This window comes from Podarcis liolepis (genome assembly GCF_965112155.1).
Source record: "Podarcis liolepis genome assembly, contig: HAP1_SCAFFOLD_36, whole genome shotgun sequence".
Taxonomy (NCBI): domain Eukaryota; kingdom Metazoa; phylum Chordata; class Lepidosauria; order Squamata; family Lacertidae; genus Podarcis; species Podarcis liolepis.
Genome location: NW_028148820.1, coordinates 1330566 through 1352895, shown reverse-complemented (window position 1 = coordinate 1352895; position 22330 = coordinate 1330566). Strand labels below are relative to the sequence as shown.

The following is a 22330-nucleotide window of genomic DNA, read 5'->3' as shown; positions in this document are numbered from 1 at the left end:
GGAGTGAATGAGGCAGCAGTTGCCTCATTCTCTCTCTGCCCCATTATAATCAGTGGCATTTACATGTATTTAATTCTAACTGGCTCACATCCAGTGTGGTTAATAGATGCATTCATGATTTTTAATTCCAGGGGGCTACATACAATTTTGTAGAGTATGTATCACTGTAACTGGCAAGAGGACTGGTGGAAATCAACTAGGTGCAGTTATATATGAAGACAGAAAGGAGCATTTCCCAAAATTCAATGGTGTAACGTGCCTTGATTTAAGGCTGCATTTCTAAGGTAACTGACCTGCAAATGGACTTGAGTTAGTGGTAACTAAGGAGAGCTCAGATGCACATAAAAATAAAAATCAAGGCTCAGTCATGGAAAATGTGAAGCACATCTGAACATACACAGAGTGTATTTTTCTCACCACCAAGTAATCATAGTTTACTCTTTGTAAATAGGCATGTGGAGCTGTGCCCCTGGTTGCCTGCAGTAAGTAATAATCACCCCTGGCGAGCAGGCAGCAAATATTTTGAAATTTGAAGGTAATTGGTGGTTCTTCCTCACCCCCTGGTGGTTTTCCAGAGATGACTTTCAGGTGGCTGACACATTGCATGCGGAAGGCACCGGGATCAATCATTCCGGTTAACAATTTTCAGATAACAGGACTGGCAAAGACCCTGCAGGACTGCTGCTGGTCAGGAATTAAATGGAGCAATGATCCAAGTTCCAGAGGAGAAAGAACAAAGATAACATTCTTCTTGCTGGTGGGCTTCCCTGGTGTTTTGGTGGCAGGATGGGAAGGGATTGAGCTATCCTGGGATCTGCTGGATCCTGAACTGCCCCCTCTGACATCAGTTGATGACATGGGCTCGATTCCAGTCTGATATGCCAGCTCCAAGTTGCCTTTTCTTTTTTTTATAAAAATTTTATTAAGTTTTCCACAATTATAACAAATATCGCCTAACAAACTAACAAACAAAAACAGAAACAAAAAAACAACAAAATACATCGAAGAAGAAAACAATACACAAATAAAGAATAAGAACAAACTTAGTTCTTTAAAGATCCAACCTTATAAACATATTATTGACTTCCCCTACCTAGTCCCTCCCTTCTGAGTTTCCTTGTATCTGGATGTAACAGCTTTCCAATATCATTATTAAGCAAAAATATTTCCCAAGTTGCCTTTTCTGCTGCCTCTTCACCTTTTGTCCTAGCCAGGATGAGAGAGGGTTGTAACAGCTGAAGTCAAAGGGCATTCCTTATTAATACACATACCCTGGATTGGGCTGTAACTGTGGTTACATAGTCAGTTTTTACTTTTACTTTATGGAGGAAAAGAAGAGTACAGTGACAATTAAAGGTCAGCAGCTGGGGTCCTGCAACAAGATGTTTCCTTGTGGAGTGCTTCTGTTCGGGAACTTTTTCTCGGTTCGCACTCCCTCTCCTAGTTTTTCTTCCATCTTTCTCTCACTCTCCTCCATACCACCATAACATAAGGTTACCAGACGCCCCCGTTTCGTGGGGACAGTCCCCGGATTTACAAATCAGCCCCCATACAAAATCCATTGAAGTTGAAAAGTGTCCCCGGATTCATTGGAAAAAATCTGGTAACCTTACCGTAACAGGCATTCAGTTCTCTCTCTTCCCCCTCTTCTGATCGGACCAGAGCTGGCCTGGGACTTTTTGCTTCCTGTCATCTCTGACCCACTTCCACCAGACAAAGTGCATTGTGTCACAGGCCAGCCGAGTTGTTTTGGCACTGAAGGCAGAAAAATCCTGCAGGTACCCCTTCCCAAGAGTAAAGATGGAATAATAGTTGTTTGCTTAAACAATTAACAGTTTGCTTCCCTTTTGTGGCACTCAAAGCCAGCTAATTGAGATTGCTGACATATCCTGCCTAATATTAAGACCAGCCCCTGGCTCAGTCCTCAGGTGGGCTATTTGTAGATTCACAACTCTGCATTCTGGTTCATGGATGGCAGAGCGGCGAGGTGCTGCACTTGTTCTCTATTAATTTTTTCTTCTGATGTGTACGGACAGCTCTCCCCTCAGCCCCTGGGGACATTGGGGGGAAAACAGCTCCTAAGTATGCACAAGGATGTGATCTATCCAGATCATGAACTGGTTCTTTCTGAACTTGCATATCTATTTTTCTCCGACCTCCTGTTCCTCAGTCCCTTGTTGGCTCCATGCCATTGAGTATTGGTGGAATGTGTTCTTAAGGGGTATTTTAATCCTAAAGTCTGCCTGTATCTCTAATGCATCAGTAAAGTGGTAAGTGCACAGAAAGACTCAAATCAGTATTGGTATATAGATGTCCTTTATTTCTAGCTTAATTAGCAGTGAAGTCTATTAACTTCTATGAGATTCTGGAAATAACTGTGCAAACACCAGCTCATACTTAATAGTAGGCATATTTCAAGGTGATGCGTTATTACAAATAATAACTTGTAACCACCACGCGTTCCCTCTCATGGAGCTGGAGGATGAACAGGTGTTAATTGCAAATTGTTCTAAAGTCGGGAAAGTGTTGAATAAGGAGAAGGATTCTCTGCCACAGCAGAGCTGTCTTTGCTATATTGCTAGGCTAGACCTTGGCTAGGTAATAAGTCCCATTGAACTAAATAAGACTTGCTTCTCAGTAGTCATGCATAGGCTCACACTGTGAAACTCCTGTTTTGATTAAAACTAGTCTCCAAGGGCTGCTATTCTGAATTCTGGTCGGGTTCTGCATTTAGCTCTTGGCATTAAAACTTTGATCTTGAAGACATGTTGGCAGTTGCATATTGCTAACTGTTTGTCCAGAAAACATATCTGTATTTCTTCATTTGAAAACTGAAGCACGGAGATGTCTACAGAGGACTCTAGACTGTACTGGCAACTGGCCTGTAGATTTCAGTGAGGCTTGCAGTAGAATAGATCAGGGTTTTTTCTGAGAATAAATCAAAGGCTGCGTTGTTTAGAGAGCAGTCCTGTAGCAAACTCCGCTGGGGTGAGTGGATTAGGATCCAATGGATCTCCAGCTAAGCCAGGAGGTTCCTGGTACAGCCAGGCCAGCTTAACTCCCACATCCTTGGCTTTGCTGGAGATATGGTCGTCTATCTCTCCCAATCTGGCTCAGCCCAGGACCCACCTTACTGAGCCTGGTGGATGCTAAGTTGGTGCAAGCCATTATTATTATTATTATTATTAGCCGCTCAACTGACTTGGTTGCCCTAGACACTCAGGGCAGCTTCCAGCAAAATATAGAAACACAATAGAACATCAGGCATTCAAACCTATGGACTTCTATCCTGTGGCTGCAGCTGGAGTTTACTATTAATCTCCTAAGGTAGCCTGCCCCTTCCTTTCCCTCCCACATAATGACCTTCTCAATGTGGGGCATTTGTTTGGGGAGAAGGGGACGACAGAGGACGAGATGGTGGGGCAGTGTTCTTGAAGCTACCAGCATGAGTTTGACCAAACTGCGGGAGGCAGTGGAAGACAGGAGTGCCTGGCGTACTCTGGTCCATGGGGTCACGAAGAGTCGGACACGACTAAACAACAACAATTTCTGATTTCTTTGGGCTTTGTGCATTCATCTTAAAAAAGAAAAGCCAAGCTGTGTATGTGGTTGATTTCTTAAAAATGATTTATGTAAAATAGGATAATATGGTTAGTTTTGCATCACTTCTTCTGTTTAACATTTGGCCTTTCAAATTGCTGTGGGGGATGGGCAGTGTCTGTGGGGAGTGGAGGGATAGCCATGGGGGAATGAACCTTGGGGTTAATGGTTGACATCCGTTTGCCTCAGGAGACAGTGGAAGAGTGTGGCTTCAGGGGTGAAGTCAAACCATTGTTGAGTTTCAGCACCAGCTGTGGCTGTAGAGACTGCTACGGGAGAGACATGTTTTGTTGCATCTGGGGCAGATGAAAATGTCTAGTTTTGCTGCTACAGGTGTACCATGACATTCATTCTTGCTGTGCTCCTCCCAACAGTCATTCCTCCTCTGGTCACTGATACATAACCTATTTTTCGCCCTATAGGACACACTTTTCCCCCTCCAAAAATGAAGGGGAAATGTGTGTGCATCCTATGGGGCGAATGCAGGCTTTCGCTAAATCCTGGAGAGCGAGAGGGGTCGGTGCGCACTGACCCCTCTCGCTCTCCAGGCTTCAGGAAGCTATCCGCAAGCCTTGCGAGCCCGGCGGGAGTTCCCGCCGGGCTCTCCAGGCTTGCGGATAGCAGCCTGTTCTGGGGTCAGGGGAAGCTCGGGCTTCCCCCGCCCCAGCCCCACGGCTGGAGGGGGGGGGATATATTTTTTTATTCATCCCCCCCCCAAATGAGGTGCGTCCTATGGGCCGGTGCACCCTAAAGGGCGAAAAATACGGTAACTGATTGTCTCCAGGCACTACAGTAATTGGCAAAGGATTCCCACATATACAGTGGTGCCCCTCAAGACGAATGCCTCACAAGACGAAAAACCCGCTAGACGAAAGGGTTTTCCGTTTTTGCGTTGCTTCGCTAGACGAATTTCCCTATGGGCTTGCTTCGCAAGATGAAAAAGTCTTGCGAGTCTTGCCATTTTTTTCCGCTCCCCCCCTTTTTCTAAGCCGCTAATAGCCTTTTAGCCGCTAAGCCTTTAATAGCCGCTAAACCGCTAATAGCGCTAAGCTGCTAATAGGGTTGCTTTGCAAGACGAAAAAACCGCTAGACGAAGAGACTCGCGGAACGGATTATTTTCGTCTTGCGAGGCACCACTGTAATATTAATGTTGCCAGCCTTCATGTCGTGTTTGCAGACGACTCTGCAACACAGAGTTGGTCTGCCAATGAACCTGGTTCCTGAAGTCAGCTCCCTGTAGAGTACGTCCTTGGGGGTCCAATTGCATTGCAATAGTCCAGTCTGTAGATTATCAGAGCATGGAGAACAGTGACAATCTCTGTAGCTGGCAAACCAGAGATGGAAACAGGTGTGCTTAGCCACTGAGCCTGCCTAGTCTCCAGTAAAAGTGTTGGATCCAGTAGCACCCCAAGCTATGAACCTGCTCCATCCAGGGGAGTGTAACCTGCCCAGGAGAAGACATCTTCCTCCTGGACTCAAGAACTTGGAATGCATAACCCCTCTGCCTCTTCAAGATTCCCCTTCAGTTCATTGGCCTGTACCCGGCCCATTACTGCCTCCAAGGAGCAGTCTAGCACTTCAACCTCCTCTCCTTATTCCAATGGATTGGAGAGACAGCTGGGTGTCATCCACATATTACTGATGCCTCATTCCAAATATCCTTATGACAGCTGCCAGTGGAGTTCCAACGTGCGTTCTAGCCTGGCAAGAACGCTCAAGGAGTGTGCAAAACAGCGCCAGGCAGGAGTTAGGACAGAGATTCCTGGAGGGCCACATTTGACCTTCATTCTTAAAGCGTTTGTGTCGATAGAGTTCACAGTTTTCTTGACTGAAGCCCTTTCCTTCATTTTTTGTAACACCCAGTTGTATGGTTCATGGAAAAGGGGAATCTTCCTCTGAACCCACCCACCTACCCCAAAACCACCCTACAACAAGATGGCAGGATAGAGTTGACTTTAATCTAGGGTGGCAAAATCACAATTCGATTGAGAGATGATGTGATATTTGATGGGCTTTCACATGGATGGAGCAAATTTGTGTGTGTGTGTGTATGTGTGTATATATATATATATATATATATATATATATATATATATATATATGCAGGTTTTGGTGTCCTCGGGTGTCTTCCCGTGTAAAAGTTGGGGTGTCTAGGCGACGTTTCGACGAGGTCTCACTCGTCATCTTCAGGCTGGTGCTTTCGGCTTCTTGTTACTGGAACAGAGCGGGATCTCAGTGTTTGAGTTCCTATAAATACTGTAGAGGGGTGTGGTGTATTGCCTCAAAAGTTCTGGGCAGAGGGGAAGTTCCCAGGCTAGTGTTCTTTTCTTCTTTTGTTCCTTAATTACTTGAGGGATATCTTGAGTGATTTCTTGAGTGATATTCTGAGTACCACTTAGGTGGGTCATTAGGTGTGGATTAGTTGCTAAAGCCTTCGTGTCTTGACCTCTTGAATTTGTGAAGAGTTTTTCTGGGAAGATGGCTGTACTGCACTTAGTTGTGCTTTGGCTTGGCTTCGTGTATAGGGGCGAGCTGTGGTTTTGTGCCCTGTGCCAGCCAGATCTGTGTAGGGATTGCAGGGGGGTGCAGCATCCGGAGTTGCCACTATGGTTTGGTTACTGGATGGTGTCTGTAATTTATCTGTGGAGAGGGTCTGGGTTTGGGTCTGGTGTGGTTGATTGGTGGTGGCGTTCTGTGTGCCTCTGGATCTGGTGTCGGTTTTTGTGGGGAGGGCTAATTTCCAGATGTCTGGCAGGCGGGACGTGTCGTCACGCTTGTTCATGTTGTGAGGGTGTTTCTCTATCTCGATGGCTTCCATGATTATTCTCTTGTGGTGATGTTCCATGTTAAAGAGCAATTTGGAATCTGCAAAATTAATTTCGTGTCCTGTTTCTTTCATGTGTTGGAAAAGAGAGGAAGATTTTTCTTCTTTTTTGACGGCATTCTTGTGTTCTGCGATACGTGCATTTATTCGTCTGTTTGTTTGTCCAATGTACGTGGCTGGGCAGACTTTGCAGGGTATTTCATAGACCCCTTGGTTTTCCAACTGGATTTTATCTTTGGGGTTTCTGAGGATATTGGCTATTTTTTGGTTGGTGCAAAAGGCTGTTTTGATATTGTGTTTATGGAGGATTTTGCTAATTTTATCTGTAGTGCCCTTGATATAAGGAAGGAGGGCCATGCCATTGTTTTCTTCCGTGTCTTGGTTTTTGGGGGGTGTTTCTTTTTGGATTAGCTTCTTAACCCTGTTTTGCTGGTATCCATTGGCGATTAACACATTTGAGAGATTCTGTAACTCAGTTGTCAAGTGGTCTTTGTCAGCCAGGCGTTTGGTTCTGGAGATGAGGGTCTTGGCTACGGAGTTTATTTGTGCAGGGTGGTGGTGTGATTGAGCATGTAAGTAGCGGTTGGTGTGTGTTTTTTTCCGGTAGATAGTGTGTCCTAGGGAGCCATCAGGTTTTTTGTAGATTAGGACGTCAAGGAAGGGAAGCTGGTTGTTGGCTTCTATTTCCATAGTGAATTGTATTTTGGGGTGTAGGCTGTTGAGATGTGTGAGGAAGCTATCTAGTTTTTCTTTCCCGTGTGGCCAAATTACAAAGGTGTCGTCAACATATCTGAGCCAAATATATATATATATATATATATATATATATATATATATATATATATAGCTTCAGAAAGTAGGACCCAAACCAACAGGTCCAGTTTACAAGGAAAGAGGATTTCCACCAAACGTTAGGAGAAACTTCCTGGGGTACAAGTTGTTCAACCATGCAATAGATTGTCTTCAGAAGATGGTAGACTCTTACGCATTAGAGGTTTTTGAAGTAGAGGCCTTGGCCTCTGACAGGGGTGCTGTAGAAGTGGAATTACCTGCATGGGGGTTAAATTAGATGACCTTTCCCTTCTAGCCATGTGATTCTTTAACCTCTCTGAGTTAAAATTGGCTGCAGCTCCCTGTCTAGTATATACTTGGACATGAACCTGGGCTTATGGCCATGTGGTAATCTGTACAAAGACTCTTGATGAGTTTTTAACTTGTTTTTGTCTGAGTTAAGAGTGCTTAACTTTCTCTGGATGGCACCCAAGGTATTAAAAAGCTTCTGTCTGCTTACCTATGCTGAAATCCTTAACAAGCAACTCTTCACTTCGAATAATATGACGAGAGGAGCTATTATTAGATGTTGAATATGCCCCTTCACACTCCAGATGCACTTCTCAGGCTTACTGTTCTTCAGTTAGCGAGACTCGCGATATGCACTCTGAAAAGGGTAGCAGTCGCAGATAGGGGACCAAAAGGTAAGTACAGAATTGTGTTTCCAGTAAATTGCACAAATAGGGAATTAACATCTAGAATGGAGTTCAGTATTCTAGAATTTTCTGAACTCTCAGATTATACCAACATGTTTTATGTGCTTAGCCGAAAACTGGATTTCACTGTGGCTCAACCATCCTTCCCAACCCTGGTGCCCTGTAGATGACATTGTACTCCACTCCCAGACAGCCTCAGACAGCATGGCCAATGGTTGGAGATGATGGGAGTTCTAACAACATCTGGAAGGTACCATGTTGGGGAAGGGTTGTTTAACTTTATGTACGTGACCACTAAATAGGACTGTGGTTTTTTCTGAAAGCTATTTACTTTAGATACAGTTCCGGACCTATTTGAGGTTTGCCTTCAAGGCTGTACACTCCAAACATAGTAATTATAAACCAATTAGAATGAGAGTACATTTTATTATTATTATTTATTATTAATCTCAATTTGAGATATGCCCCCGTCTCTGCTTTTGTAGTGCTGTACATCTTTCATTAGAAGCATCGAATTTATGTGTTGTGCTAAAGCTTTTCTTTGATTCTATTTAGGTTGTATGTTGCACCAACAAAGAGCATCGTACCCCAAGAAAAATCACTGACCCCTTTGCAGTGGTGTCGCCATGTCCTAGATAATCCAAGCCCTGAAATGGAAGCTGCAAAACGCTCTCTCTGCTTCAGGTTGGAACAAGGTAGCTTTGGGTTTTTTATTCATTGTGCTTCCATTGCTTTCTCAGAGAATCTGTTCCTACTGGTTTTAGGCTGGTCCAGTTGAGTTGTCTGTGTGCAAGGTGTTCTGTATTTCTGTGGCCTACACATTGAAAACCGCGGAAGTAGGGATGTTTGAAACCAAGTGCTGTTTTTCTTCAGGGCTTTCTGCCCCATGGTCTCAAATATTTATGGGAGCTCTGCAGTGTCCCAGATTTCCTTGTTTGAGGATTTATGTCCTAAAATCAGATGCACATCTAAATAAGGATGTGCTTCTTTGCTTTCAGTGTGATGTACATTTGCATGTACACCTCTGTTCTTATACCCTCAGTGAGCTTGTACATGAGTGTCTGGATTCAGACACCAGCTGCCCACCACCCAGACACCCCCGCCTTGCTGAAAGTAAATTGTGGAGAATGTGGGTTTATCATAAATGCACTGACAAAGCTACAACATTGTATTGATTTTTTTTACTGCTGACTTTGTATATGTTTTAATCCGATTCCCCTTGTTGAATTGGTATCTGTTTTTTAAAGACAGGGTTTCTTTGGTGGGGATGGCAAATTACCTAAAAAGTAGAATATAGATAATTTTAATAAAAATAAATAGAACATGCTGGACCATCAGAATATCCCTAGTGTCTCTCTCTCTCTCTCTCTCTCTCTCTCTCTCTCTCTGTGTGTGTGTGTGTGTGTGTGTGTGTGTGATCATGTGTCACCATCATGAGGAAATGCTGGTACCGAAAATGTCAGTGGGTTTATTAATAGTTTTGTGGTGGTGGTTTTAAAAATGAAAACTGCTAAACCCTATTCTTTACAGCCTATACATATCTGCTCAGAAGTAAGCCTCACCGAGTTAAGTAAGACTTATTCACAGGTAAGTGTATACAGGATTGCAACTGTAGTCGAGTGCAACACTAAAAGAGCTAAACAAATTTATAGCCATAACTCTTCATAAAACAAGAGTTCATTAAGTAAAACTGGCCAGATTTCCTGACAGAAAGAATCTTTATAATGAATAGGAGATCAGTTCACTTTCAAAATTCCCTGTGAAACTTGTCAATTGATCTCTCGTTTATCATTTCCTTTGTTTTTCTGGAGCATCTGAGAGAGTTGTTCCAAACCTATTACAGTGGTACCCCGCAAGACGAATGCCTCGCTAAACGAAAAACCCGCAAGACGAAAGGGTTTTCCGATTTTTAGAGGCTTCGCAAGACGAATTTCCCTATGGGCTTGCTTCGCAAGACGAAAGCCCATAGGGAAATCTCCTGGGACAGCGGGGAAGCGCAGCGCACCTTCTCCTCTGTTCCCAGACCTGTCCTGAAGGCTTGTGGTGGGAGGTCCGGGAACAGAGGAGAAGGCGCGCAGCGCTTCTCCTCTGTTCCCGGGGCTTGCGGTGGGAGGAGGGTTTTTCCTTCCCACCGCCAACATTCAGAACAGCATTCTGAATGTTGGCGGTGGGGAGGAAAGCCCTCCTCCCACCGCAAGCCTTCAGGACAGGTCCGGGAACAGAGGGGAAGGCGCGCCCCTCGTGCGGGGCAGCAGGCTGCTATCCGCAGCTTGGAGAGCCCTGCGGGGAAGTCCTGCAGGGCTCCCCAAGCTGCGAATGTCTGCCCCACGCGAGGGGCGTTCTGCTTAAGAGCGCCCCTCGGGCGGGGCAGCAGGCTGCTATCCGCAGCTTGGAGAGCCCTGCGGGGAAGTCCTGCAGGGCTCCCCAAGCTGCAGGTGTCTGCCCCGCGCGAGGGGCGCTCTGCTTAAGAGCGCCCCTCGTGCGGGGCAGCAGGCTGCTATTCGCAGCTTGGAGAGCCCTGCGGGGAAGTCCTGCAGGGCACCCCAAGCTGCAGATGTCTGCCTCGCACCGGGCAGCAGGCTGCTATCCGCAGCCAAGGCAGCCCTCCGGGAAGTCTTCTGAAGGCTGGCGGCGGGAGAAGGGCTTTTCTTCCCACTGCCAGCCTTCAGAAGGCTGTTCTGAAGGCTGGCGGTGGGGAGAAAAGTCCTTCTCCCCCCGCCAGCCTTCAGAAGAGGTCTGGGGACAGACTGTCCCTGGACCTGGTCTGAAGGCGGTCTCCATAGGAACGCATTAATTGATTTTCAATGCATTCCTATGGGAAACCGTGCTTCGCAAGACGAAAAACTCGCAAGAAGAAAAAACTTGCGGAACGAATTAATTTCGTCTTGCGAGGCACCACTGTATATGCGTTAATAACACTCAAGAGTTTCTGTTTCCCCATGTCATGTTTATTTCCACAGTCTGTGTTTTACTTTGGCCTCCGGATGCTGAGGTTTCAGAAGCAAATGAGGGATGAACACATGTTAATCTCTGGAGAACTTGTTTTTAAGAAAGGGGGAAATGCTCCATTCAAGTGCTTGCTTTTGTTACTGAAAGTATATTCTGGCATGAAACTTGCCAAATACTTGGCTTTGTGTGTGTGAGCATGATAGTATCTTAATTTTATTCTGCAATGGCCCAATGAACTGAGCACATGGAGGAGTCTGGGCTCCTTCAGGCTGGTGGCTTTTCTTTTTTTTGGCAAATATATTCTGCAGTGTGTCATTCATAAAATAATAGCGCATTCGTAGTGGATTTATACTGCATTCTCTTAGTTGTTCTACAGTGCTTCCCTAATGCACTTTTTTGCTATAATGTGCAATGAAAGGAGAACAATGCATACACCCCAGCCTAACCCTGGACATTAATAATAATAATAATAATAATAATAATAATAATAATAATAATAATAATAATAAATAAAAAAAATAAAATAAAATAAAAATAAATTTTATTTATATCCCCTCTCCCCATCCGAAGCCGGGCTCAGAGCGGCTAACAACAGTAAAATGATAAAACATTCTAAAATCATTTCATTATAAAATTAATTCCAATCAAATTAATGGCAACCATTTGGGATAGAAGTTTTGTGAGGATTGCCGAAGGAGGGAGTCAGGCTGTGCCCTGGCCAAAGGCCTGGTGGAACAGCTCTGTCTTGCAGGCCCTGCGGAAAGATGTCAAGTCCCGCAGGGCCCTAGTCTCTTGTGACAGAGCGTTCCACCAGATCGGAGCTACAGCTGAAAAGGCCCTGGCTCTGGTTGAGGCCAGCCTAACCTCTCTGTGGCCTGGGACCTACAAGATGTTTTTGTTTGAAGACCTCTGTGGGACATACCAGGAGAGGCGGTCCCGTAGGTACGAGGGTCCTAGGCCGTATAGGGCTTTGAAGGTTAAAACCAGCACCTTAAACCTGATCCTATACTCCACCGGGAGCCAGTGCAGCTGGTATAGCACCAGGTGAATGTGATCTCGCAGCAAGGACCCCGTAAGGAGTCTCGCTGCGGCATTCTGCACCTGCTGGAGTTTCTGGGTCAGTCTCAAGGGCAACCCCACATAGAGCAAGTTACAATAATCCAGTCTGGAGGTGACCGTCGCGTGGATCACAGTGGCTAGGTCAGGACGAGAGAGGTAAGGAGCCAACTGCTTAGCTTGGTGGAGATGAAAAAATGCCATCTTTGTTATAGCTGCAATCTGCGCCTCCATGGAAAGGGAAGTGTCGAAGATTACACCCAAACTCTTAACGGATGGTGCTGACACTAATTGTGCCCACATAAGAGATGGGAGTTGCCCCCCCCAAAAAAACCCATATCATTCCAACCCAGCCAAAGGACCTCTGTCTTCAAAGGATTTAACTTCAACCGGCTTCCACGTAACCATCCAGCCACAGCTTCAAAACATCTGATCAGTGGCTGGTCTGAAACAGTACAGAATATTAGCAGGAATCGACAGGATGTGCCCCTATTTGGAAACTAAGCCGTACGTCTGCCCCAAACCTGCAGCAGGCATGGAACAGAATTGAAAGCAGGATTGCACAGAACAGCTCCAACACCATCATGAGCACAAACGATAACGAATAAAAAGGAATGCCTGGTGCTTCTCATTGCACAAACCTAAATTTCTGTTATGTGATTGAATCCCTCTTGCAAAAATACTGACAGTCTGGAGGTGGCTATAAGCAACAAGCATGTACCACTACAGTGTTTGTGAGAGTGCCATTTTCCTTGTGATATCTGTCGCACACGGCAGTTTTTGAGCCATTTCAGGAACTCTTGGGTCACAGCTCCATGTCCTTTGAAAGCGCACCTTGTCCTTTGTGTATCTATCCGTAGCAAGGCAATATCTTGTCTGATACCTGCCAGCCACCCTTTCTTGCTAAGCAGTGACTGAGCTGACAGTATGCGTCTGCTGTGAGGGAAGCTATAGTGTGTAGGTTTAAAACCTCACACGGGGGTCTAGGTTGAATGCTATGTGCAGAAGGGTTTAAGTGGGGAGAAGGTCCCAGAGTTGGAGGTTTCAGGAATAAGGACCTCCAGGGCAGCTGCAGCAGAACAGATTGAGCAGTACTGAGAAATAAGGGCCCGTAGGAAGTAGATAACTGAGAAGCAGAATGGCAAGCTAGTGAGAAGAAACACTATGTACCGTCTGGGGGCGGGGGGAAGATTGAAGAGTCATGCAAGCTCTGGAGGTACGGAATTTCAACATATTGATTTGAGATAATCACCAAGACATTTGGCTGCAGGTCTCTGCTGCATTCGGTTCCTCTGACAAAAATGTTCTTTGGAAAAGGCAGCTATGAGGTTACATAACGCGGGCATTTTCGGCCACACTAAGCAAACGGCAAAAGTTGGTGGAGGAGAGTATCATGAAGGAACTTACCGGGCATATTTGGAAGTCCTCTCGGTCATCGTTAGTTGATGGTTTGCATCAGCCTACCTAGACTCTTCTTTCCGCACCTTCTGTCTGAAACTACAGTTTTTGGAGAACCAAATGCAATGCAGAAATAAATGGAGGTGCTGTAGCTCGGTGGTAGAACACATGCAAGGTCCAAATTCAGCCTCTGGTGTCTCCACGTAATGAGCAGGTAGTAGATGATGGAAGAGACTTCTGGACACCCTGAAGGACTTTTTCCTAGCCAAGTGGACAATAGTGGGTCAAGACAGACAAATAGGCGGACCTGGTGTGAGGCAGTAGTCTAATGTTCTTACAATTTTAAGGACATGTTTCCATCCTATTCTGTGACTTATTTTTACCGATCGATAGTTTATTTCATTATTTCTGCATAGCAGGGGTTGGACTGGGTGACCCTAGGGGGTCCGTTCCAACTTCTCAAATCTGTGATTCACATTCTTACTGTGTTTCACTGAGTTTTTGTGCAGAGGTTTCATAACCATGGCAATGGTTTCATCAGCTGTCTCGCTAGCAACAACAACAACAACAAGCCATCAGCACAAATCCATATTTCAGCTGCTTCACACGCATTTACAGTCTCTTTCTATATATCACTGTCTCTAATTGCTCTCGGGTATGGCTTGTTGTTTCTCCTCTTCTGCTTCCTCATTCAAAAGATGCGCCCAGGAAAGTGCCAGTAAGAAACAGCCCTCGGGACTAACATGCCCTTGACAAGTCAGTGCTAATTTTATCAGGAGGGGGAGGTGGAATAAATTCTGCAAGTCATGTTCCCCAGATTGAGCTTTCCGCACACCTTTTCCATCTGCTGGACTGGCAACCGAAGAAAAGGGTAGTCCTTCTCAGGAGGCCAGATTTCTGGCCCCTAATCATAGTAGAACGATGGGTCTGCCATATGGTAAACTCCAGCTGTTGTGAGGTTGCTTATTTGTGGGAAGTTGTTGCCCTGTCCTTTGTCGTCCCACCCTCTGGACTCTTGTTCAGAGGTGGTCCAGACACAGTTCATCCAAATATCATGATTGACTGCATGGAGAAAGTGGATGGGAGGGGATCTCTCTTGGAACACTAGAGCTTGTGAACATGCAGTGAAGCTGAGTGTTGGAAGATTCAGAACAGGTAAAATAAAACACTATGTTGCACCTAGTTGCACCTAGTTAAACTATGGAACTCACTCCTGCAGGAAGCAGCAACGGCCACCAACTTGGAAGACTTTAAAAGAGGATTCGGTCATGGAGGACGATGCTATCGGTCACTACTTGCCATGAAGGCTACGCTCTTCCTCCACAGTCGGAGGCAGTAATGCTTGTGGTGATGATGATAAGATTTATATACCACTCTTCATCAAAAGATCTCAGGGCATTTCACAAGAAAAAAATATATAATTTAGTTGATCAGTGAAGGGGTATAAAAAAAATAAAATTTGCCCAATTGCCTAACAATTTGAGCAACTTAGAGGAAAATTCTAGGACAAATGGAAAGAAAATAAATTATCCTTATATAGGTTTCCCTTTTCAAACAAGAACCCATAATTCGTTCTTTTTTAAAGGAAAGTATAGCACATACACACATACAAAAAGAGCACACAGTTGTTGGAGACTGTGGGTGCTTTTGTGCTTGCAGGCTTCCCATAGGCCACCATGTTTGGCCACCATGAAAACAGGACGTTGGACTATATGGGCCATTGGCCTGATACAGCAGGCTTTCCTTACGTTCTTATGTGACATGCATACGGGCTTTAGGGAATCATGTGACTTGTGCTTCCTTTGAGAAACGACTCTTCTATAAGAGCTAGATCATACCAGACACGGTAGGAAAGGCTCTTGATCTGTTTTCTCTTGTTTCTGTCGGGCCCAAGTGCCTCTGTAAGTTATATTTTCATTTTTTAAGCCTTCACGCTTGAGCTGCACCATCACTTCTCATCAAATGTTGACTTAGTAGAAGTTGGTGCAGCAAGTTTTTCTGTGCCTCTTGAACAGTGCTTACTCTTGGAGGGGAACGGTTGTTTTTGCATTTGCCCTTTTGCTGTATATGTGTGTGGGGGAGGACACATTGTGGAAATATGGTTTTGCCTTTAACGCTTATGGTTATATTTTGTTCTTGCAAGGAAGAAATTGTTCATATTCTGAAAGGTTTAGATCTTTACCTGGAACAAAGTTAACAGTGCAATGTAGTCCAGAGCACAACCTTTATTACTCAGTGCTTAGTTTCTCTGCACCCCACAAATGGGTCATCTTCATCTCAGCAACCCAGTGTTCTCTCTACCATGGGAAAAAACACTTGTGAATGTCCATCATTTCACCAGTAGCTGTTCTGGGCAACCCATTGATCAATCAGGTATAAAGCACATAGCTTGTTCACCCTGTCTGCCACACCTCTTTAGCCAATCAAGCCCTGCCCAAACGTGTGAAGCTACAATTTGCAGAGTGCTTAAACAGTTAATCCCTCTTCCCCAGGGTACTCTGGGAATTATAGTTCTGTGAGGGGAATAGGGGTCTCTCAAAAAGCTCCCAGCACCCTTAGCAAACTGCAGTGCCCAGGATTCTTAGGTGGTTAAAGTTGGGCTTAAGTGCTGAACTGAGTCTGAGATAGGTGCCTTCACTGACGTATGGGGCAGTGGGCATGTCTTGAGGGGCTGCAAAACACGTGCAGGGTCTGGCTGTAACTAACTTCACCATATAACAATCCCCAAGGAAGTTTCTAAGAACTTGAGTAGCATTGGTGAACAGAGGGATCCTTGTTATCAAAGCAGAGAGGTTGACACCTTTCGGCATGGATATCTAGTACATGGGCCAATCTAATTGTTTGGGGCTGCAAACTCCTTATCATGTAAAACTAGCGATCTGGCATGTGTGTGTCTCTGTGTTTCTGAGCTGACAGTCCGCCAAATCATTCCAGTTGCATTTATAAGGATGAGAATAGGTGAGCACTCTTTCCCCACTTTCTATGCCAAGGAGGGATTGGGTCTTGCCCCTCTCTGAAGAACAGCTGATGGCTCTAGAATATATTTTCACCTCTCATCCATTTCCTTAGTGGCAAACGTGGTGTTCTTGGTGTGGTTCTTAAGAGTCACAGCTGCAAAAACAGTAGCTTTGTTCAGGACAAGTCTTGTCACAGGAGCTATTGTGCAAAATAATGAATGCGGCTTACACTTGCGTTGTTGACTGCATCTGTGGGTGAGAGCATGCAGGCCATTAATTGGCCTTGGCAAATGACCACGCTGTTACAAAACTGTCTTGCATTTAAAAGGAGAATCACAAAGGCCTTTTAACGTCTGCCTCCTTTTGCTGGTTTATAATGAGAAGTACAAAACGTTGCCAGTGGTATTAAAATCACAGGTATACTGTAGCTTTTGCTTCCTTCGGGTTTTCTTCTAAGGTGGCAGCCGCCTGCTTGTTCCTAAAATATATTTTGCATTTGTGGAAAATTCATTTAGTCATTAAAGCTCATGATTTAATAGACCGGGCTTGATTTTGGCAAAGGAGGCCTCTGTAACTTGTGATCAAGTCCTTAAAACAGGAGTCCTGGCTGGGATGCCATTCATTGCTAATGTGCTTTGCTCAGCATGATGGGTCTTGACGTGCGTAGATTGTAGACCCAAGTGGCGCCCAATACTACAGTGATCATGTGTCTCATATACGGGATTGCTGCATCAAAGCTTAAAAAACAAGGAACTCCATAGAGCTGCGTTGTCTGTGGTTCATTGAGTGCAATGTATTGACAGTGGCAATGCCCAGTGTATTCTGGGATGTCTGCTGCCCTGGAATGAGGTGGGACTTAAAGGAAAGCGTGCCCATTTAAAATATTGGTACCCAAATGATATGAGATTGACACTCTTGGACATCACTTAACTTTCAGTGGCAAGTCCTAGGAGTCTTCTAGAGCATGTTAACATTAGATGCGTGGGGTTGACCCTATTGTTTTAATTAATAGGTGGTATTAATAGTACATTCAACTACTTTTAAATCTGAATTTTAAATTTTCAAATTTTGCTTGAAGTGCTATCAGGTTCGCTAATATGGAAGATACATTTTTTTTTAGTTAAAAAAAAGTTGTAAGACTCAGATTCTCACACCTGGGATGTTACATCTCTTTTTGGATTTCATATTAATTTTTTGTTGCTCAACAGCTGTAATGCAGTTAATGGCAGGTTGTGGTAATGCTGTCACAGAGCATGATATGTGAAGGGGTGTGTGATTTGTATGACATTTTGAACTTCTAGAAGTGTCTGGAGGAGTAGAGAATAGGGATGTTGCCCTGCTTTTCTTTCCTTTATTTTGTTACATTTTAATCTCGCTGTTCCTCCCCAGAGTAGTATACCTGGTTCTTGAACCCGTGTCTCCCTGGTCCTAGCCTGACGCTGTAACCATTATACCACACTAGTTAGCTTTCTTAGATACATAGAGAAATTTTATTCTACTTTTAAGAAGCCTATTCTGAATATCATTTTCTGTATATGTAAAAATTCCTTAAGCCTTGCCCTGGATGTGGCTGTGAGATTACTGAGGCTTTCTGATGTTGCATATTTGATAGATATGGGAGAGATGTCTACTTCAGAGTGTGCAGATATGCATTAAATATATTCATGCTTATGTAACTTGGAATTTCATGTTGTTAAAAGGAAGAAATATTTGTGTCTGATGGCTTAAAAGCTTATGAAGGGGATTAAGTTTGTTTTTAGCACTTGATGAGGGAGCCTGTACTTTACTGTGTGCCCTGTAGCTTAACTCTCAGTTCAGTTATGTCCCAATTAACCACACCCAGTAATGTTTTGTACGAATAAATGTCATATGTATTATCTGTTACACCGTATACTTAAAGAAAATCAAGACAATGATCCAGATTTATTAATTCAGTTTATTACTCTCCTTTCAGCCAGGGTGCCAGCGTGGGCTACAACAATTTAAAATGCAATATTAAAGCAATTTATTATTTTATGAAATATTGAGCTAAAATCTGTTCTACAACAATACCTTGTCAAGATACTAGAAACAAATACAGTAAGCTCATCATCTGTTCTGTAGCATTTACTATCTCAGTAAGGGAAAGAGCAGTTCCAATTTGTAATAAACTTAATTAATTGCGTGCCAATTTTGTCCATTTCCGGCTCTACTATGTACAATAACATGATTTTGTCCATTATCAAAATCTTTTCACAATCTCTTACTTTCTTTATGTGCAAACTTGCATTAGCATTTTTTAATGTTTGAAATACTTGAAATCTTGTCTCTTAAGCCTTGAGATAGCTGACATAATCAATAGTGCTGTGTACTGGGAGAGGCGAAAAATTAGAAATCTGTTTCTAATTTACACTCTAAATCTGTTTCTGAAGATTCACATCCTGCCTTTAATAACCTTTATTTATTTTGTCTTTGAACACCTGCTGTTTTTTCTCTCTCGTCTACTGCAGCTGAAACTGCAATCATATCTACACTTACCTGGGGCTAAGTTGTGTTTAATAGGACTTTGCTTCTGAGCAGATGTGTATAGATTTGTGCTGTTAAGCTTTTTATGCCTAACTTCCTAATGGATAAGAGTCTGCTCCAAATCTAACCTCATCTCTTCCTTTACCATGTCTGTTAACAGCTAGTCGATGGCGGAGTCTCTTCTCTACGTCTGTCTCCTTGGCTTTCCCCTATAGCCCTGTTGCAAGGCTCACTCCATATAGCAATGGCTTTAACACTCCTGCCTTCTCTAAAACATTCAATAAAGCAATATTAACACCTGAAAGAACAGGTAATGCTTGCTTTCTTACTAACATAGCACTGTAATAAGGCCTAACTAGTTCCTGTTGACTTTGGTTCAGTGTTGAGATATGTAGCTTTGAGAGGCCAAACTAAGCATGACGGGGGGAGCTATGGAATATACTTTTGCTGTCTTTCTTCTCTGTGCTCCACTGCTTGAAACAGGGCTGCTGGCAATACTAAGAATGGAGAGGCGACTACTGAAGGTTGAGAGCAGGTTTTTCCAAACTTGGGTCTCCAGCTGTTTTTGGACTACAACTCCCATCATCCCCAGCAGTGGTCAGGGATGATGAGGATTGTAGTCACACAACAGCTGGAGACCCAAGTTTGGGAAACACTAGTCAAGAGCCTCTGGAAAAGGCCTCTGAGTCCTTGAGCTGGTCCTCCCTACTTACCCTTATCTTGACTCAGATTCATGGAGCAACAGCAGTAGGTGGGTAGGAAGCTGCTATTTTGACATCCCCGCACTGCTTCACAGTGTCTCTTTGTTGAGGGAACCAAAATGGCAGGTGGCTTGCAAATACCTTGGCTAGCCTATGCCACTGATGGGTTGGGACACCGGATAGTACTCTGGGACCTCTCCACCTACAGCCTGCCTTGATTCGAAGCAGCTTTTTGCCCATCCCAGCTCTGAATGCAGACATTGGGGGACAGGTGGAAATATGGGGGGGGGGGGATGGAGAATATTCAAGTAAGTAAGAAGAGCCTTCGTGCCTGCACTGCTTTTCACATTCAGAAAAAAATTACCCATTCCTTCACGGTGTATGTGAATGAGGGAAACATGGGTATTGTCCCCATTGCATCTAGTTTGGTCCTACAGGACTGGGGCCAATGCCATGACCTAGACTTAAAATTCTGCTTCGTGGATACATTTCCTTTCATCCTCTTACTTTTGTCTTCATGTTGTTTCCCAAGGAACAGGGAAATTCTTACTATTCCTTCCTCCCACCCATCCACACAGGATGCACCCTGGAGAACATGGACAGCTTCTGCTTCCATGTTACATTGAACAATGGGGTCCCCCACTCTGCTGTTATTTAGAGTTAGTGTGATCTGCTCTAGCCCATGGCCTGTGGAAACATCAGGTTGTGACAGTAGGGCCAGCACCTACACTACTAAGCAATGGCAATAATGTGAGTCTGGCCTGTGTATGTTTGGGGCCATCAGAAGGAGAGACGTCAGTAAATTAAGGGTTGCATTTAAGGGATGTACGAAGATACTGATCTGTCTGGAAGAAAAGAAGAAAGGCAGACATTCATAGGTTCTCTTTCTTCAGATGCTGCATTTCAGATTTACCTACATAAGGGCTAAAAGCATTGGGAAAATAATAATCTGGGCCTTCCAGGAATTCCAAATTCACACCAGAATTTGCATTGAGACTTTTGTTTTTGTTTATTAATGTTTGAAATTGTACACTTGAACCCACTAGTCTTCCCTCTACTGTAGATTCATGCTGCAGAATTGCTTCTTTTCCGTACTAACGGGAACAACAAAGTACAGTACCATTTTAAATAGACTTAAAGATCTTCACAATGTAAAAGTAAATAACGGAATGTAGCATCATGCCGGTTGACGAAGCCTGTTCTGTTTATATATGCAGTGCTGAATATATAAACTTGAAACGTTGCTTGAAATGTAGATGCTTTTGCACGTCGCTTGAAGTTAAGGGGTTTGCTGTGTTGTTGTTGTTCTACAGGTTGTGTTTCTAGAAGTTCCCCTCTCAGCCCCCAGTCCTCCATAGACAGTGAACTGAGCACCTCAGAACTAGAAGACGATTCCATCTCCATGGGATATAAACTGCAAGACCTCACAGACGTCCAGATCATGGCTCGACTGCAAGAAGAGAGTAGGCCATTAACTGTCCTTCCGCTCCCTCTGCTCTGCCCCCCCCCCACTGCCACCACTTCTTTTAAAGCTGCATGTTAATGCCTCAGGGAAAATACTTGATTGTAGGCATGTCTAATCTATTGTATGGGATGTTTTTTTAAAACAACAACAACACCATGTTGGTGTTTTAGTTTGGCTTTCAAGTTATTATACTTGAATGTTCCCCCTCCAAAAAAAATCCTAGTATGAATAAGCCTTAAATGTAGTTGAGTAATGTATAATGTTTAGTACTGTGAAGAAAAGGAGCCAATTTTTTAAAAAAAATTATATTTTTTTGAGGGGGAGCTAAGTGGGCTATGGGGTAATTGTGTTCACAAAGAGAAAATGCCATCTTATTTTCTTTGAAAGGCTCTGAAAGCGCTGGTCTGATCTGTGTTAAGGAGTTGTCATTCAGAATCCCATGCCATACGGAGACACATGAAGGGGGTTAATTTGGCACAAGCTGTTAAAGGTCTTAGAATTCAAAGCTTTCCTGTTTCCCCCTCAGAATTCACCAACTTTGCTCAAGGCTGTCTAGGTCTTCTGTGACATTAGGGCATGTAAGGGGGTATGGTTACAGAGGGACCCTTCATACAATCCTATATCTGTAGAGTTGGAAGGGACCTCAGGGGTCTTCTAGCCCAGACCCCTCAATGCAGGAATCACACTTATACCCGTGTCTGTAAAGGCTTGCTGTGACATCACAGCAGATCAGCCAATGGCATTGTAGAGAGGGACCACAAGGGTCATTTAGTTAAACCCCCCTGCAATGCAGGAATCTTTTTGCTCAAACTCACAACCTTGAGATTAAGAGTCTCATGCTCTGTTGACTAACTAAGGTATCCTGCAGGCTTTAGATAGATAGAAGATACAAGGAGAATACCAGATCATCTGGAGAATTTCAAATGATGCTCTTTAGATTTATTTTCTGCAGCTTTGTCACTATGACATAGATTGCACATGGCTTCGAGTGAGCTGTTTGCACAGAATAGATATGTATGCTCTTTGCAACCATCTGCACTAGCCGGCATGGCTAATGGGTAGGGAAGATAGAAGCTATAGTCTAACACTTCGATGTCTGGAGATTCCCTGCTTCTGGAATATAGGATTTTCAGTGCAGGGAGTTCCATAGTCTGGGTGTCACAGCGGGGGAGCCTAGGAATGTCGGGTGTGTGAAGAATGTTTTTGGTCTATCCCTCATATTAATGCATTTCACAGGACTACGTTGAATTACGTTGTATGTTCACACAGATCTAGTTCTTTGCTTAATCAGCCTGCCTGAGGACCGCCTCTCTTCATAATGCTCTTCAAATATAGTTCTTCCTTCATTAAAAACTTCATAGTCATTCCCCTCTTCGGAATAGGATGTG

At 44.0% G+C, this 22330-nt stretch overlaps 1 protein-coding gene across 2 annotated transcripts in view; it reads left to right on the top strand.

Moving 5' to 3' along the window:
- Window positions 1-22330, top strand: part of LOC310699032 (SLAIN motif-containing protein 1-like) — a 39953-nt gene that overhangs the window by 3216 nt on the left and 14407 nt on the right. The window contains exons 2-4 of one of the 2 annotated variants that reach the window (XM_083520617.1): window positions 8467-8606; window positions 18937-19086; window positions 20791-20940. In XM_083520617.1, coding sequence (XP_083376743.1) covers window positions 8467-8606; window positions 18937-19086; window positions 20791-20940 — 440 coding nt within the window. The remainder of the gene's footprint in view (window positions 1-8466; window positions 8607-18936; window positions 19087-20790; window positions 20941-22330) is intronic. The other variant, XM_083520618.1, reaches the window with a different exon arrangement.